The sequence below is a fragment of the Gorilla gorilla genome, chromosome X (genome assembly GCF_029281585.2).
Source record: "Gorilla gorilla gorilla isolate KB3781 chromosome X, NHGRI_mGorGor1-v2.1_pri, whole genome shotgun sequence".
NCBI lineage: Eukaryota > Metazoa > Chordata > Mammalia > Primates > Hominidae > Gorilla > Gorilla gorilla.
Window position 1 is genome coordinate 130,114,068 of NC_073247.2, and position 17,598 is coordinate 130,131,665.

The 17,598-nt window shown below is 38.7% G+C and overlaps 1 protein-coding gene across 2 annotated transcripts in view; it reads left to right on the forward strand.

The window, feature by feature from the left end:
• WDR44 (WD repeat domain 44) overlaps positions 1-17,598 on the forward strand; it is a 100,965-nt gene that overhangs the window by 42,336 nt on the left and 41,031 nt on the right. For both annotated transcript variants that reach the window (XM_004064760.4, XM_063702970.1), the window contains exons 4-10: positions 2,978-3,617; positions 4,398-4,528; positions 5,592-5,687; positions 7,334-7,470; positions 8,747-8,830; positions 13,440-13,546; positions 15,990-16,141. In XM_004064760.4, coding sequence (XP_004064808.1) covers positions 2,978-3,617; positions 4,398-4,528; positions 5,592-5,687; positions 7,334-7,470; positions 8,747-8,830; positions 13,440-13,546; positions 15,990-16,141 — 1,347 coding nt within the window. The remainder of the gene's footprint in view (positions 1-2,977; positions 3,618-4,397; positions 4,529-5,591; positions 5,688-7,333; positions 7,471-8,746; positions 8,831-13,439; positions 13,547-15,989; positions 16,142-17,598) is intronic.

The window sequence follows — 17,598 nt, forward strand, 5'->3', positions numbered from 1 at the left end:
CTGAGATTGCGCCACTGCACTCCAGCCTGGCGACAGAGCTAGACTCCCTCTCAAAAAAGAAAAAAAAAAAAAGGATTTGGCCAGGCTAAGATGGGAGAGGAAAGGCATTACTGAAGGTATGGAGGTGGGGAATGTGCAGAACATTTGAGGATGAGCCTAGAGAGCAAAGTTAGGGCTGGATTATAGGAATGCCTTATGTCATACTAAACTGTCTGCTTTTTATTTATTTATTTATTTATTTTTTGAAACTTGAGTCTCGCTCTGTTGCCCAGGCTAGAGTGCAGTGGTGTGATCTCAGCTCACTGCAACCTCCACCTCCTGGGTTGAAGCAATTCTTCTGCCTCAGCCTCCCGAGTAGCTGGGGTTACACCAACACACCACCACGCCAGGCTAATTTTTTATATTTATTTATTTATTTATTTATTTATTTTGTATTTTTAGTAGAGATGGGGTTTCACCATGTTGGCCAGGCTGGTTTTGAACTCCTGACCTCAGTTGATCCGCCCACCTCAGCCTCCCAAAGTGCTGGGATTACAAACATAAGTCACCGCGTCCGGTCACAGTGAGCTTTTTGCAGCAAACAATGCTTTAGCATAATCATCTCTATGTGTGTCTTGGTTCTCATTGTTCTCTTAGTCTTTCCCTTTTCACTATTTCCTAAAATCCAGAAAAAAATGACAGGGCTAGGCACCATAAGAAGGTGTCATGAGGCATATCAAGAGGCAAAAAACATGGACCTTTCTCTCCAGGTACTAATTATCTGGTGTAGAGAAAATAAATAGAGCTAGCCTATATACACCTCTGTATTTGTATTATGGTTCATACTATACTGAACAGTAAGAATAATAATAGAAGTGCAGAGGAGGGAGAGATTATTCTCAGATAAGGGATTGGGGAAGATGCGTTTTCAACCTCATTTTGACCCCTCTTGTGGCACAGACATTTCCATTATGTGTAGTGATTATTTCAAACCTTTATACTCACCTCATGCTCACTGTACCCACTCACATCCCCCTCACTTTCAGCCGATAACCTTGTTTCCTACTCCACGTAAATATTAGAGGCTAAAAAGCCTGAATCCATTCCTTTGTATCATCTTTCACTTCCTTTACCTACATATTTATTGTTATTTCTTACCTTTTTTTCATGTCATCCATCACTGAAGATTTAGTATTGTTGTTTTCTGTCCAAAGTAGTGTGGTATAATACAAAGATCACTGGATTTTTAAGTAAGACCTGGATTTCAGTTTTGGCTTTGTAGCTTACTAATTGTGGGACTGGCAAAATTCTTAAAGCCTTTACCTCAGAGTCCTGCTTTTCTAGGAGGGAGGTAATCCAGCTACCTAACCCAAAGGCCTGTATGACAATTAAATGAGAATGTGTATACTAGGTCTAATACACAGTAGGCCTTCTTTCCTTTCTTTTCCAGAACATTGCTCTGTTATCTTCTTTTCCAGTAGTTCCTTCCCTTCAGGTTATAAAAGTGCTGGGTCACTTTATCGAAGTCTTTTTGCATTTGTAGCTAAGCTTTTTGAAAACTCAGACCGTGCTAATGTCTCTGTATCTTCACCTCTTATTCAATCTCAAATCCATTGTAATATGACTTCTGTTATCACTGTTATCATTGAGGTTCTCAGTGCTCAGTAACCACCTAATTGACAAATTGGTTGGACTCTGTTTAGTTCTGGTGAAAGCAAGGTAATTTCTAAGGTTAACAATTTGAAGATTGAGAAAAACTAACATATAGAACATGCTAAGAAATCAGGGATGAATATTACTGAGCAGCAGCAATACCCAGTTCAAGTTAGCATGAAATTGTAGTAAACCAGATTAGGATGGTTCTATGATGCATTCTGTTAACTTTCTGAAGCCAGGGAATTGAGAAAGCAGAAGTTGTTCATGGTTGGGCATGGTGGCAGGATAAGTGATCTGGGAGATTTAATATTAGTAATGACAAGACTGGGGAGAAAATATATTCTAAATGTTGGTAGAAGATAATAGAAAGCCTGTTTATATTTTAAGCTACATATAAGAAAGAAAGGGGGCCAGGCGCAGTGGCTCATGCCTGTAATCCCAGCACTTTGGGAGGCCGAGGCAGGTGGATCACATGAGGTCGGGAGTTAAAGACCAGCCTGGCCAACATGGTGAAACCTTGTCTCTACTAAAAATACAAAAATTAGCCCGGCGTGGGGCACACACCTGTAATCTCAGCTTCTAGGGAGGCTGAGGCAGGAGAATTGCTTGCACCTGGGAGGCGGAGGTTGCAGTGAGCCAAGATCGTGCCACTGCACTCCAGCCTGGGTGACAGAGTGAGACTCCATTTCAAAAAAGAAAAAGAAAGAAAGGGAAAAGACAAGGTGGACTGGGTATTTGAACTCTTTTCATGGTCCTGCCATCAGTCCAAATAGTGGAGTTTAGGTGTAGTCTGTTTAAGAATGTTAATCTCCCTGCATCTGCTGGTTTTTGGGTCATAAGCTTGAGTTCAGAGCCAAACAACTTGAATTCTTCTCCTGGGGATTTGGATTATCGTGGTTTGGTTAAGTAGGCTCAAACCATTAGGCTGGTATTACAACAAGTTTGGCATAAATATGTAAATGAATCAGGATATTGAGTCTTAATGTAAGTTTAGGATTGAACTTGATTTTACAGGGTTATGTGATCTTTTGTACCTAAGTATTAACACAAATTCGCTATTATGAGGGTTAAGAGTATAGATGCTGGAATCAAACTCCCTGGGTTTATACCTGCTTCATCACTTACTAGCTTTGTGACCTTGGACAAATCATTTGATTAGTTCCCTCATTTGTAAAATGGTGACAGTAGGAGTAGAATCTCATAAGGTTGTTGTAAAGATTAAAATATGTAAAGTGTTAAGAACATTGCCTGGCACATACTAAGTACTATGTAAATGATTAGCTGTTACTGTGTTCTTATAAATAGCTTCATTTTTAAAAACTACTTTTAACCCTTTCATCAGATTATTGAAAGTATTATTGAGGAGAGTCAGAAAGTACTACAGCTTGAAGATGACTCTTTGGATTCCAAAGGAAAAGAACTCTCTGATCAAGCTACTGCCAGTCCTGTTGTGGCTAGAACAGATCTGAGCAATATACCCGGACTGTTAGCCATAGATCAAGCACTACCGGAAGAATCCCAAAAGGCAGAGAGTCAGAATACATTTGAAGAGACTGAATTAGAATTAAAAAAATGCTTTCCTTCTGATGAAACCTGTGAGAAACCAGTAGATGAAACCACGAAGTTAACTCAGACAAGTTCAACTGAGCAGCTTAATGTGCTTGAAACTGAAACGGAAGTATTGAACAAGGAAGCAGTGGAAGTCAAAGGAGGTGGTGATGTTCTAGAGCCCGTGTCCTCAGACTCCTTATCTACTAAAGATTTTGCCGCTGTGGAAGAAGTGGCCCCTGCCAAACCCCCAAGACACCTTACTCCAGAGCCTGATATAGTGGCTAGTACAAAGAAGCCTGTTCCAGCACGCCCACCTCCTCCAACTAATTTCCCACCTCCTAGACCCCCACCTCCATCTCGACCTGCTCCACCACCAAGAAAAAGGAAAAGTGAATTGGAATTTGAGACTCTGAAAACTCCTGATATAGATGGCAAGTATTAATTGAGAAATCACTCTGTTGGTTGGGCACAGTGGCTCACGCCTGTAATCCCAGCATTTTGGGAGGCCGAGGCGGGCGGATCGCTTGAGCTCAGTTCAAGACCAGCCTGGGCAACATGGCAAAACCCCATCTGAACAACAACAACAAAAAAAAATACAAAAATTAGCTGGCCATGGTGGCACGCGCCTGGTCCCAGCTACTTGGGAGGCTGAGGCAGGAGAATTGCTTGGGCCTGGGAGGCAGAGACTGCAGTGAGCCAAGGTCGCGCCATTGCACTCCAGCCTGGGTGATCAGAGTGAAATCTTGTCTCAAAAAAAAAAAAAAAGAGAGAAATAACTCTTTGTGGTGAAATTTTGGAGTTGAAACTGTTTACCTTTCTGCTTTTATTTCACTTTATTAAAAAACTCACTGGCAACCAAGTTATTAAAATTATTTCTTTAGTAATAGACAAAATGTAAAAATGTTTACATTGGTGAAAATTACTTTACTATAATTGAACACTTCAGCAGACTTCAAACTTTCAATTCTGTTGCCATCTGAGAGAGAGTGGCATGGTGAAAAAACTTGGGATTTGGAGACCTAAAGTCTGAATTCAAGTCCTGCATCTTTTTTTTGTATAAGCTGTATAGTCTTGAGGAAATTAAATAACTTGTTTGAACCATGGTTTCCCTGTATAGGAAATGAGAGTAATCAAGCCACTTTCCTCACAGGGTTGTTACAAGAATCAAACAAAAAGGGTTGTTATTGTTGTTGTTGTTATTATCATTGCAGTTCCCAAAGAGAATATTACGTCTGATTCTCTCCTAACCGCAAGCATGGCTTCAGAAAGTACGGTCAAGGATTCTCAGCCTTCTCTTGATTTGGCAAGTGCTACCAGTGGAGATAAAATAGTTACTGCCCAGGTTGGTGAATTAGTGTTCTGTTTCATATAGACTTTATCAGCTCCCTGCAACTGGCTGGTTTGTTGATGATTATTCTGTATTCTCCAGGCCAAATTTTTCTTTGTCCTCCAAACCTGACCCCCTTACTTCTCTTGATCAGCTCTGCTACACACTAACTGGGTGAGCCTAGCAAGCTGTTTAGCGTCTGGATCTCAGATGCCCCATCAATAAAATGGAGGAAGAGTCCTTCCTTGAGGGTTTGAAATGAGCTAAAATATGCCAAGTATCTAGCAGGTAATAGGTATTCAAAAAACGACAGATGCTACTATTTGTAATATTGTTGGTACTAATAAACACCAACTATAGTCTATGTTTGTCCTGTATTGGTCAGAATTGAAGACTTTTTTTTTTTATAATTTCCTTTTCCTAATCATAGAAAAACTTTATATGCTAGGAAGCGGGCTACACAAAAGACTTGATAACATTAATTTTACCACAGCCAGATTCTGGGACTCAGAGTTACTTACATGGTAGCTGTGGTGGGCCAGGCTACCATACTAGAATATAGGACACTATAGTCTTGTTACAGCCTTAGAGCAGGGGTCAGTAGTGGCCTGCTTTGGGAGGTTCCCCAAGCTAAGAATGTTCTTTACATTTTTAAAGGTTGTTTAAAATAAGAAGAAGAATATGTAACAGAGACTCTATATGAACAAAAATGCCTTAAATATTTACTGTATGGCTCTTTATAGAGAGAAGTTTTCTGACCCCTAACTTTGAGGTAGCCACATACAGTCCAGATTAATAGCAGTCTTAGTAGAGAAATGCCTTTTGGCCAGGTTCAAATAGAACATTTATTTGTTTTCAAGAATACTAAGACATTATTTCATGAGCAGCAATAGTTTTGGTTCCTAATGTTTTTCAGCATGCTGGGAAAAATGAAGGACTGAAACGTAATGTTCCATTTAGATTTTCAGCAGACTCCATTATCTGAATTATGAAATTCTTTAGAATTATGTGTGGTAATAATTGTAAATTTATAGAAATTGATTCAGTCTAATTTCTGTTTATAAAATTATATTTCCAGGAAAATGGAAAAGCACCTGATGGGCAAACTGTAGCAGGTGAAGTGATGGGCCCTCAGAGACCTAGATCCAACTCTGGGAGAGAGCTTACTGATGAGGTAGAAATAGATTTTTTTGTTCTTGTTCTTAAAACATAAAGTACAAAAACATAATGGGAAGATGAAAACGTTCTGGAGATGGATGGTAATGATGGTTGTATAACAATGTGAATGTACTTAATGACCCAGAACTATACACTTAAAAATGGTTAAAATGGTAAATTTTATGTTATGTGTAGTTTACCACAATTTAATTTTTTTTAAGTTTATTGCTGTGACACACAAAAAAAAATACAGAAGAAAAAATGAAAATTGAAGATTGTCTTTGTTTTGTTGATATGCTGGATGTTGCATCTCTGACTTAAACTTGCCCTTTCACTCTGTTGCATAGTGGAATAAATATATTGAAAGCAAGGTTTATATTTTATAGAAAGTGGGCTTTAAAAGAACTTGATATTGAGGCCAGGTGTGGTGGCTCACTCCTGTAATCCCAGCACTTTGGGAGGCCAAGGTGGGCAGGTCACTTGAGGTCAGGAGTTCGAGACCAGCCTGGCCAACATGGCAAAACCCTGTCTCTACTAAAAATACAAAAATTAGCCAGGCATGGTGGTGTGCATCTGTAATCCCAGTTACCCAGAGGCTGAGGCGGGAGAATCACTTGAACCTGGGAGGTGGAGGTTGCAGTGAGCCGAGATCACACCACTGCACTCCAACCTGGGCGACAGAGCAAGACTCGGTCTCAAGAAAAAAAATTTAAAATAATAATAATAATAATAATAATAATAATAAAAGAACTTGATATTATGAATACATGTTATACCAACATAAATTTTTTTATTATTTTAATGGTTTCTTATCATTAAAACTTAGTATGCACCTATTAGCCAACTTATTCAGAATTAAATTTTACAGCAAAATCTTAGTTTATGTTTCTTTAAAACAATACATTTCTTAAAATATTGCAGTTTGGAAAACAGTTTGGCAGTTCCTCAAAATGTGAAACATAGTGTTACCATGACCCAGCAATTCCGTTCCTTTGTATATACCAATGAGAAATGAAAACATATGTTCACACAAAAAAATGTACACAAATATTCACAGCACCATCATTCATAACAGACAGAAAGTGGAAACAACCCAAATGTTCATCACTGATTGGATGGATAAATAAAATGTGGTATATTCATACCATGTTATATTTTTTAGCAATTAAAAGGAATGAAGGGATAAAGTACTGATACATGCTACAACATGGATAAACCTTGAAAACATCATGTTAAGTTAAAGAAACCAATGTAAAAGGCCATATATTACAGGATTTGATTTATATGAAATGTATGGAATAGGCAAATCTATAGAGACAGAAAGTAGATTGGTATTTGCCAGGGGCTAAGAAGAAAGGGAAATGAGGTGTGACTGCTAATGGGTAGGGAATTTCCTTTTGGGGTGCAGAAAATATTCTGACTTAGTGGCGATAGTTGTACAACTCTGTGAATATACTAAAAACCATTGAATTATATGCTTTAAATGAGTGCATTTTGTGGCATGTGAATTATATCTCAATAAAAATGTTAGAAATTACTGTGTGCAGTATTGAATATATCTAAAAAGCCTTTAGCTTAAATTTTAGGGGATTTTGTAGACTCAAAAAGATAATTAAATTGCAGGTCATCTTGGTGTGATTGTTTTTTTTTTTTTAACCTCAGGAAATTTTAGCCAGTGTAATGATTAAGAACCTGGATACTGGAGAAGAAATACCTTTGAGTCTTGCAGAAGAGAAACTACCAACAGGCATTAATCCTCTCACTCTACACATCATGAGAAGGACAAAAGAATATGTAAGGTATGGCCTAATGCTGTTATTTGTCATTTATAGTATTTCAGAGTTGTTAAGATTTCTCTGTTAATGAACTATGACAACCCCTAATTTGATTTCATGCAGTCTTTTTTCTTCTGGAATTAAAATAGAGTTAGATAATGTATGTATTCTTTAACTTTGCTCTTTATTATGACTGTACAGTTACTTGGGGAAAATAATATAAATATTAAATCCCATAGCACTTAATTTCTCTTTTTTAATGATTTAAATTATACTCGAGACAATATAAAAACAGTGAGGCAGCCAGGCGTGATAGTTCATGCCTGTAATCCCAGCACTTTGGGAGGCTGAGGCAGCACTTGAATTCAGGAGTTAGAGAGGAGCCTGGGCAACATAGTGAGACCTCATCTCCACAAAAATAAATAAATAAATAAAAATAACAGAAAAATGAGGCTAAAAAGCTATGTAGAATGAACACTTAGTCTTCTGAAACCTTGCTTTAAGGATCATAAATTGTTTAAATATTTGTACTGTTTTTGTAGGATCAGAAAATGGCTTTAAAATGAGATGAGTGACTTTACTACGAGATGTATGTAGATCTATTGAATCATTTTGGTAAAAGCAGGAGCTATTTTATTAAATGTAATGCAGGATGTACTTAATGAGTGGGGAGGAAGATACCTACAAGTTACTTTATTATTTCCCTACAGCACATTTTGCCAAGCAAAAAGGTTTGTTTGTAGTAGGTTTTTCATAAATTTCTAAATTGCATTCATCTATATGTTGTACATTGAACCTTGCTTAGAGATTCTTTTCTTCAATTTCTGAAGCCTTTAAGTTGTCAGGTCCATCATTTAAATTAAAATTATATGGGCCGAGCACAGTGGCTCACACCCGTAATTCTAGCACTTTAGGAGGCCAAGGCGGGTGGATTGCCTGAGCTCAGGAGTTCGACACGAGCCTGGGCAACATGGTGAAACCCTGTCTCTACTAAAATACAAAAAATTAGCCAGACATGGTGGTGTGCGCCTATAGTCCCAAGTACTCAGGAGGCTGAGGCAGGAGAATTGCTTGAACCAGGGAGGCGGAGGTTGCAGTGAGCCAAGATTGTGCCACTGCACTCCAGCCTGGGCCACAGAGCAAGACTCCATCTCCTAAATAAATAAATAATTAAAATTATGTAAAGCTTATTAGCGTAGTTTTTCTTATTCTGATTAACTGGTTATATAGTAAGTATAAACAGATTTTTAAGAAGTATAGAAGAAATGGCTTCTTTTAAAACAACTTCCCCTTCTTACAGTAATGACGCGGCACAGTCAGATGATGAAGAGAAGTTACAGTCTCAGCCAACAGATACTGATGGTGGAAGGTTAAAACAGAAAACGTGAGTTACAGTACATCCCTTTTCTTCATTTCAAGTTTTTATTTAAAAAAATATGAGGACTACCATACTATTTTAAATCATGTTCCATGTAGTTTTTATGTCTACCCACCACCATTCCTCCCTGTCCCTCGCTGATGGGTTATGAAGTTGTATTGATTAGTTTTAAAGCATCTGGGCCGGGCGCAATGGCTCACGCCTATAATCCCTGCACTTTGGGAGGCCAAGGCAGGCAGATCTCCTGAGATCAGGGGTTCAAGACCAGCCTGGCCAACATGGTGAAACCCCATCTCTACTAAAAATACAAAAATTAGTTGGGCATGGTGACAGGTGCCTGTAATCCCAGCTACTCGGGAGGCTGAGGCAGGAGAATCACTTGAACCCAGGAGGTGGACTCCACTGCACTCCAGCCTGGGCGACAGAGCAAGACTCCCCCTCAAAAAAAAATTGTAATAATAATAAAGCATCTGACATACAGAAAATGACCAGTAAGTGTTGCACCATACTTGTGTTGTTTTTCTACCAGTAGGTAGTTACGAAAAGTGTTAGTAGAAGAACATGATTGTCCTTGAAGTTGTCTTTTCACTTTCTCTTTATCTCTGCAATCCTATTTGTCTTTCTAAACCCAACTGTAATGAGATTCCTCCTGACTACTACAGTCCGTGGCAGTTTTCTTTCTTTTCTCAATTTTGGGAATACCTGTAGTCTATAACTTACTTTTTCCCTTTACAATATATTATCTTAAACTGTTTTCAGACAAATACACATTAAACAATCAAAGCGTATGTTGCAAAAGGATTCTGATTATGCCATCCTTTGTTTCCCCTACAAACTTCTAGATCAATGGTGGGCCTATACATTTTGTTTGATTATACACAAGTCACTAAATTGATAATAATTAACTCTAAGGTCCAAAGTGAATTATCCACTTGAGTCCTTTTCCTAGTGTGTATCAAAGAAAGCATTGAGAATTTTTAGGAAAGATGTACCTAAAATGCAGGCATATGATAGCACCTTAGATATTTGGAACTTGGCCATCTAGTAGTTGCAATTATTGGGAACCTGAAAATAAGGAATTACTACAATTATTCCGGGACAGATAAACATCCAGAAGAGATGTCACATAGTCCATGCACTAAAGCTCATTATTTTTCTAAGAGAAAAGTTCCTCAGGTTTATTCAAAGCCATTATGCTTATTTCTTACATCATTTTTTTAAAACTCTGTTCAGTGTCTGAGCTTACTGCAAAATAGAAGCAGCAAACTGTGACAACATGTAAGTTGACACATAAGAATGTCAGGTAATCAGAAAAATGATAAAATAACTCATAATATAGGTGGGTGCAGTGGCTCACGCCTGTAATCCCAGCATTTTGGGAGACCAAAGTAGGAGGATCACTTGAGCCCAGGAGTTTGAGAGCAGCCTGAGCAACATAGGTAGACTCACTCTTTACAAAAAAATTTAAAAAATTAGCCAGGCGTGGTGGCACACACATGTGGTCTCAGCTACTCAGGAGGCTGACATGGGAGAATTGCTTGAGCCTGAGGGATCGAGGCTGCAGTGAGCCGTGATCACACCACTGCACTTCAGCCTGGGTGACAGAGCAAGACCTTGTCCCCCACACCCCCCACCAAAAAAAAAAAACTCATAGCACAATCATTGTACCACAGTGCTTTTCAACCTTTTCTTATGCCATTGACACACAGAGAACATAATAGTATTTGCACTGAATGTTGGGGTAAGCTGATAAGGCAGCTGATGGCCAGAGAAGATTGGCCCAGGCTTCCCTGGGCCCTGCCCTGTTGCCTTGAAGGCTGAGTGGGGAACCAATAGTATGACCCACCTGCAATGCATTAGAAAGGCTCTGAATGTATTAAAGAACCAAAATGATGGTAACGATCTTATCCATCAAGGAATGAAATTTAGGGAACATTAAGTGCCATTTAAGAAGGCATAAAAGTAGATATTTTAGAACTATTATCATCTGAAATAATTAAAATGTCTGTTTTCTTGGCTTTTAAAGTGGTAGTAAACTTATAATTATCCAGAAAATACAGCTTCAGAGTTATAGGTAGCAGAGACCTTATAATGGTTTTAAAAATGGTTTATCATCTGTGTTTTCTGGTTATCAAAAGAAATACAGAAATATGTAAAATAGGAAATGAAAGTTTCTCATAATCTCAGCCCCAGAAATCAGTTTTAATAGCATGGTGTATTCGCCATAGAATTTTTTTTTCTTATAAAAGCGGGGCTACTCTATGTCTATAGTTTGTCAACTTGCTGTTTTTTTGTTTTTTTGTTTTTTTTTAGAAAATCAAATATATCATAGACATCTCTTTATATCAGCACTAATAATATATATATTGTAGTCTTTCTGAGAGCCAGATATGAGAGTTAAGTGCTTGGGATATAACAGTTAAGACATTAAGAGGCCGGGCGTGGTGGCTCATGCCTGTAATCCAGCACTTTGGGAGGCCGAGGCAGGTGGATCACCTGAGGTCAGGAGTTCACGACCAGCCCGGCCAACATGGTGAAAGCCCATCTCTACTAAAAATACAAAAAATTAGCTGGGCATGGTGGTGGGCGCCTGTACTCCTAGCTAATCGGGAGGCCGAAGCAGGAGAATTGCTTGAACCCAGGAGGCAGAGATTGCAGTGAGCTGAGATCGTGCCTTTGCACTCCAGCCTGGGCAACAAGAGTGAAACTCTGTCTCAAAAAAAAAAAAAAAAAAAGACATTCAGGATGGGTGCAATGGCTCATGCTTGTAATCCCAGCACTTTGGGAGGCCAAGGCAGGTGGATCACTTGAGTCCAGGAATTCAAGACCAGCCTGGGCAACATGGCAAGACCCCGTCTCTACAAAAAAATACAAAAATTAGCCAGGCATGGTGGTGTGTGCCTGTAATCCCAGCAACTCAGGAGGCAGAGGCAGGTGGGTCTATTGAACCTGGGATGTCAAGGCTGCAGTGAGCCAAAATCATGCCACTGCACTCCAGTCTGGGCAACAGAGCAAGACTCTGTCTCAATTAAAAAAAATTAAAAAAAAAAAAGACATTCGTGGTCTCTGCCTTCATAGAACTTCTGTTAAATGGGAGAAATAGGCATTAAACATATAATTGCACAGATAAGTCTAGCTACATTTGTAGTGATTGCTATAAAAGAAAAGTTCCAGGTGCTGTGGAAGTATTACAGTAGTTCCCTCTTATCCATGGGGTATACGTTCCAAGATCCCCAGTGGATACCTGAAATCACAGGTAGTACCAGACTCTGTATCTACTGTGTTTTTTCTATCTGATAACCAAGAAGGCTACTAAGTAATGAGTGGGTATCGTCTATAGCGTGGAAACACTGGACAGAGGGATGATTCACATCCCAGGTAGGATGGAGCAGGGTGGTGTGAGATTTCATCATGCTACTCAGAATGGCACACATTTAAAACTTACAAATTGTTTTATTTCTGGGATTTTCCATTTAATATTTTTGGACCATGGTTGACTGGGGTAACCGAAACCATGTAAAGTCAAACTTTGGATAAACGGGGACTATGTAACAAAAACTCTGTCTAAAGTTAAAAAGGCCATTTTGAGAGAGCTGTTTGATCTGAGACCTAAAAAGTGAGTGGGAATTAGCCAAGGGAGAGGTGTTCCAGGCAGAAATAACCACACATGCAAAGCCCCTGAGGTTACTATAAGAGCTTGGCACATTTAAAAAGCTGAGGTTTGCCTCATTAATTTTATTGTATTTCATACCAGCACTTATTTATCTGTTCCTCTATTGACAAAAAATTTAGTTTATTTCCACTTTTTGACTATTCTAGACAGTGTTACACTGAACTTCTCTGTATATATAACTTAACAACTTTTAAAAATATTGTCCCTCATGAGCTCCCATGAATCAGTAAAAATTTACTCCTGATTCGTATTTCTTTTGGTTTTAAATATCATCATGTACTGTGCATTGCTTTTTATAATCTTAATATATGAAATCTGAGACTTAGCTAATTGAAAATGCAATAAGTAAGTCCTATTTATGGAAGCTTGAGATGCATACTTACGTTACCTCGTATTTGGGAATACCTACTAGGAAAACTCAGCCTAATTTTATTACATGCACCTACCCAAACTGAAAGAGAAGGGACAAGGGACCATCTTAAGCTACCAAAGCATTCTATTTTGTGAGGAAATATCTCTTTACTCTTTATTGGTAAAATGTGTTTTTAAGAACAGCTCTCTAAAGCAGCCTTCTCAAAGCAGTTCTCACCCCCAGACTCTCTAAATTGGATTATCTGGGGATGGAGCTAAGGTACCTACACTTTAAACACTCCCCTCTCCACACTACCTCTGCCAATCAATTTTTATTCACCATTGAAAACCAAAGCTCTAGAATATATGAATATTGTAAATTGGGGGAAAGGGTGTATGTTTCCTTTGCCATATTGACTTGAATATGTTTATTCCATAGAATAAGGGATTTGGAACTCAAACACCTATTATTTATGTTTTAAAAAGTTATTTCAAAGTAGTGTACTTTATCAGTCACAGCTAATACATTTGTCTGCAAATTATTGGACTTTTACAGTTAACTGAGTTGATACTTTTTTCATTTTTGTTAAGGACTCAACTAAAGAAGTTTCTTGGAAAATCAGTAAAGAGAGCAAAGCATCTTGCTGAGGAATATGGTGAACGTGCTATAAATAAAGTTAAAAGTGTTAGAGATGAAGGTGAGTTAAAACAGAACGTTTCAACTGAACATTCAATTAATTTGTAATCGTCTAAATTTAGCCTGTAGTTTGTAAGAAGCATTCTATTTAAAATAGTAAACCTTTATAGCTGACATCTTAGTACTTCAATAAATAAGGTACTCTATGACTTAATTTTATGAGTGTGAAGAAAAATGGATTTATACATATTTTGTGACTTTTGACAGTCTGAAATGGTTGAGTGTTAAATAATCAGTTATGAATTAGTTTCATTTGTTTGTTTGTTTGTTTGAGATGGAGTCTTACTCTGTCACCCAGGCTGGAGTGCAGTGGCGCGATCTCTGCTCACTGCAAGCTCCGCCTCCCAGGTTCACACCATTCTCCTGCCTCAGCCTCCCGAGTAGCTGGGACTACAGGCGCCCGCCACCACACCTGGCTAATTTTTTGTGTTTTTAGTAGAGACGGGGTTTCACCGTGTTAGCCAGGATGGTCTCGATCTCCTGACCTCATGATCTGCCTGCCTCGGACTCCCAAAGTGCTGGGATTACAGGCGTGAGCCACTGCACCCGGCCATAAATTAGTTTTTTAAGGCTATTTGGTTTTGGGTTTTGTTTTTTTTTTCTTTTTTTTTTGAGAAAGTCTTGCTCTGTCGCCCAGACTGGGGTGGAATGGCCTGATCTTGGCTCACTGCAACCTCCGTCTCCTGGGTTCAAGCCATTCTCCTGCCTCAGCTTACCAAGTAGCTGGGATTATAGGCACACACCACCACACCTGGCTAATTTTTGTATTTTTAGCAGAGACAGGGTTTAGCCATGTTGGCCAGGCTGGTATTGAACTCCTGACCTCAGGTGATCCGCCCACTTCTACCTCCCAAAGTGCTGGAATTACAGGCATGAGCCACCACGTCTGGCCAAGGCTATTTTTTTTTTTTTTTTTTTTTTTTTTGGAGATGGAGTCTCGCTCTGTCACCTAGGCTGGAGTACAGTGGCACGATCTCGGCTCACTTCAACCTCTGCCTCCTGGGTTCAAACAATTCTCCTGCCTCAGCCTCCCGAGTAGCTGGGATTACAGGCACCTGCCACCACACCTGGCTAATTTTTGTATTTTTAGTAGGGACAGGGTTTCATCATGTTGCCCAAGCTGGTCTCGAACTGATGACCTCAGGCGATCTGCCCACCTCAGCCTCTCAAAGCTCTGGGATTACAAGCATGAGCCACCGTGCCTGGCCAGCTATTTGGTTTTTACAAATACAGTCAGTCCTCCATATCCATGGGTTCCACATGGAGGGATTCAAACAACCACAGATAGAAAAATATTTTTTAAAATATATAAAAAATAACAATACAACAATAAAACATAATAGAAAAAATAATATAACAACTATTTATATAACATTTACACTGCAGTAGATATCATAAGTAATCTAGAGATTATTTAAAGTATACAGGGCGAGGCATGGTGGCTCATGCCTATAATTCCAGTACTTTGAGAGGCCAAGACAGGAGAACCGCTTGAGGCCAGGAGTTCGAGACTAGCCTGGTCAAACATAGTGAGACCCTGTCTCTACTAAAAAATAAAAATTAGCTTGGTGTGGTGACGTGTGCCTATAGTCCCAGCTACTCAGAAGGCCGAGGAGCAGGATTGCTTGAGCCCAAGAGTTCAGGGCTGCAATGAGCTATGATTGCACCATTGCACTCCAACCTGAGACCCTGTCTTTAAAAAAGAAAGCAAGTACATGAAAGGATGTGCATAGGTTATATGCAAATACCGTGCCATTTTATGTTAAGGGATGTGAGCATTCGCAGATTTTGGTACCCATAGCAGGTCCTGCCATGGATACTGGGGAATAACTATATTTTCAAAATTAGGTAGGGCTGGGTATGGTGGCTCATATCTGTAATCCCAACACTTTGGAAGGCTAAGGCAGGAGGATCACTTAAGCCCAGGAGTTGGAGACCAGCTTGAGCAACATAGTGAGACCCCTGTCTGTATAAAAATAAATAAATAATTTTTTTTAATTAGGTAAATTTTCTAAATTTGCACATATCTTAACCTCCTATGCTTTTGTCATTATTGTACTCATTTGTTTTATTTAATGAAACTTACATAGTACTTATTCAGTGCCTGGGACTGTACTAAGCACTTTTACCTGTATTAATTCATTTAATCCCATAGAAACCCTATGAGGTTAAGTACCATCATTATCCCCATTTGATAGATGAGAAAACTAAGAGGCGTCAAAAGTTGAGTAACTTGCCTGTGGTCACACAGATAATAAATGACAGAGCTGGATTTGAACCTGGCAGTCTGGCATTAGACTCCATGTTTTTAACCAGTATGTTATATAATAAATAAATTTTGCTCTTCCATTTAATGAATTTTCTTGGTATGCAGGAAATATGAAATTATGATAATAGCAATATCTACATTAGCTAGTAGTGATTTCTGTTGCTTTTCTGTTCAGTGTTTCATACTGATCAAGATGATCCTTCATCAAGTGATGATGAAGGAATGCCATACACAAGACCAGTTAAATTCAAAGCAGCACACGGTTTCAAAGGACCTTATGATTTTGATCAGATCAAAGTGGTGCAAGATCTTAGTGGTGAACATATGGTAAGCAACTTTTTCATTTTTTAGGATTGATACTGTTTTTGTTAAGAGAAATACTTTGGCTTCTACAAAACTATCTCTTTCTATGTATGTAACTTTGCTAGCCTGACTCAAGAACGGTGAATTTATGTTAACATGATTTAATGAATAGGTAATGCAGAGTCTGTCTCTGAATTATTCCAGAAGTGACTTATCGGCCAGGTGCGGTGGCTCACGCCTGTAATCCCAGCACTTTGGGAGGCCAAGACAGGTGGATCACTTGAGGTCAGGAGTTTGAGACCAGCCTGACCAACCTGGTGAAACCCTGTCTCTACAAAAAATATAAAAATTAGCCGAGCATGGTGGCGGGTGCCTGTAATCCCAGCTACTTGGGAGGCTGAGGCAGGAGAATTGCTTGAACCCAGGAGGCAGAGGTTGTGGTGAGTCGAGTTTGTGCCACTGCACTCCAGCCTGGGCTACAGAGTAAAAAACTCCGTCTCAAAAAAAAAGAAAGAAAGGAGTTATTGAATAAGTAAACTCTCAGGCTGTATCACTAAGAAAGCTATGCAAAGGCACCAAACTTTAAAGCAGTTAGATTAGAGGGTGGTCTGTAACTTTGAAAAATGTTTAAAATGTTCCCAACCATATTTTAAATAATTTACAAAATATATCAGAAGCTCAGTATATGTTGTAAAGTGAGATATTCAGCTAAAACAAGGAGAGAGGTAAAAGTTCAAGTTCTTCTTTAGAGTTCAAATGTACCAATGTAGATGCAATTGCACAAACTGTATTGCGGTTAACCCCTGAAAATGCTAGGAACACAAAGAAGGCAGTGATAAAATTTAGATCTGAATAAATAATACTGTGCCCTTGATCAGGGAATCTGTTTACATTTTAAGTCTAAAAGTTGGCTTAACTAGAATGAAGCAACCATAAATATATTGGATGGCAACCAAATTCAAATTTAAATTTTGATGTTTACAATCTACAGATAAATGTTTGAGTTGATTTTAGTATTTTCCTTAAGGAAATTGATGAATTTCCTAGTACTGTATTGACTCGTTATTTCCTGTTTTAAATAAAATCTCATCGTAGTAGGCTCCAAATGACTCATTTTTAATACACTTGAATTTTGTAGAAGTGAATGGTTATTTCAATAAATGGGCTGTGGCATAATCTTTTTGATACATCTGAATGTGTATATAATAGTATTTCTTGTAGTAAGATTTGGTCTTTCCAACTTAAGAGGTTCATGTTCTTTCTCCCTGCTCCTCCACCCCCACCACACACACATACTTTCCTATTGTTCTCAGTATCTAGAGATTCTGGTCATATACTTTGAAACCTTGTTTATAGAGAGAAAAGTAGGATAAGACCACACCATTCCAATACAACTACCTTTTTTTTTTTTTTCTTTTTGTGGCAAAGTCTCGCTCTGTCACCCAGGCTGGAGTGCAGGGGCGGGATCTCAGCTCACTGCA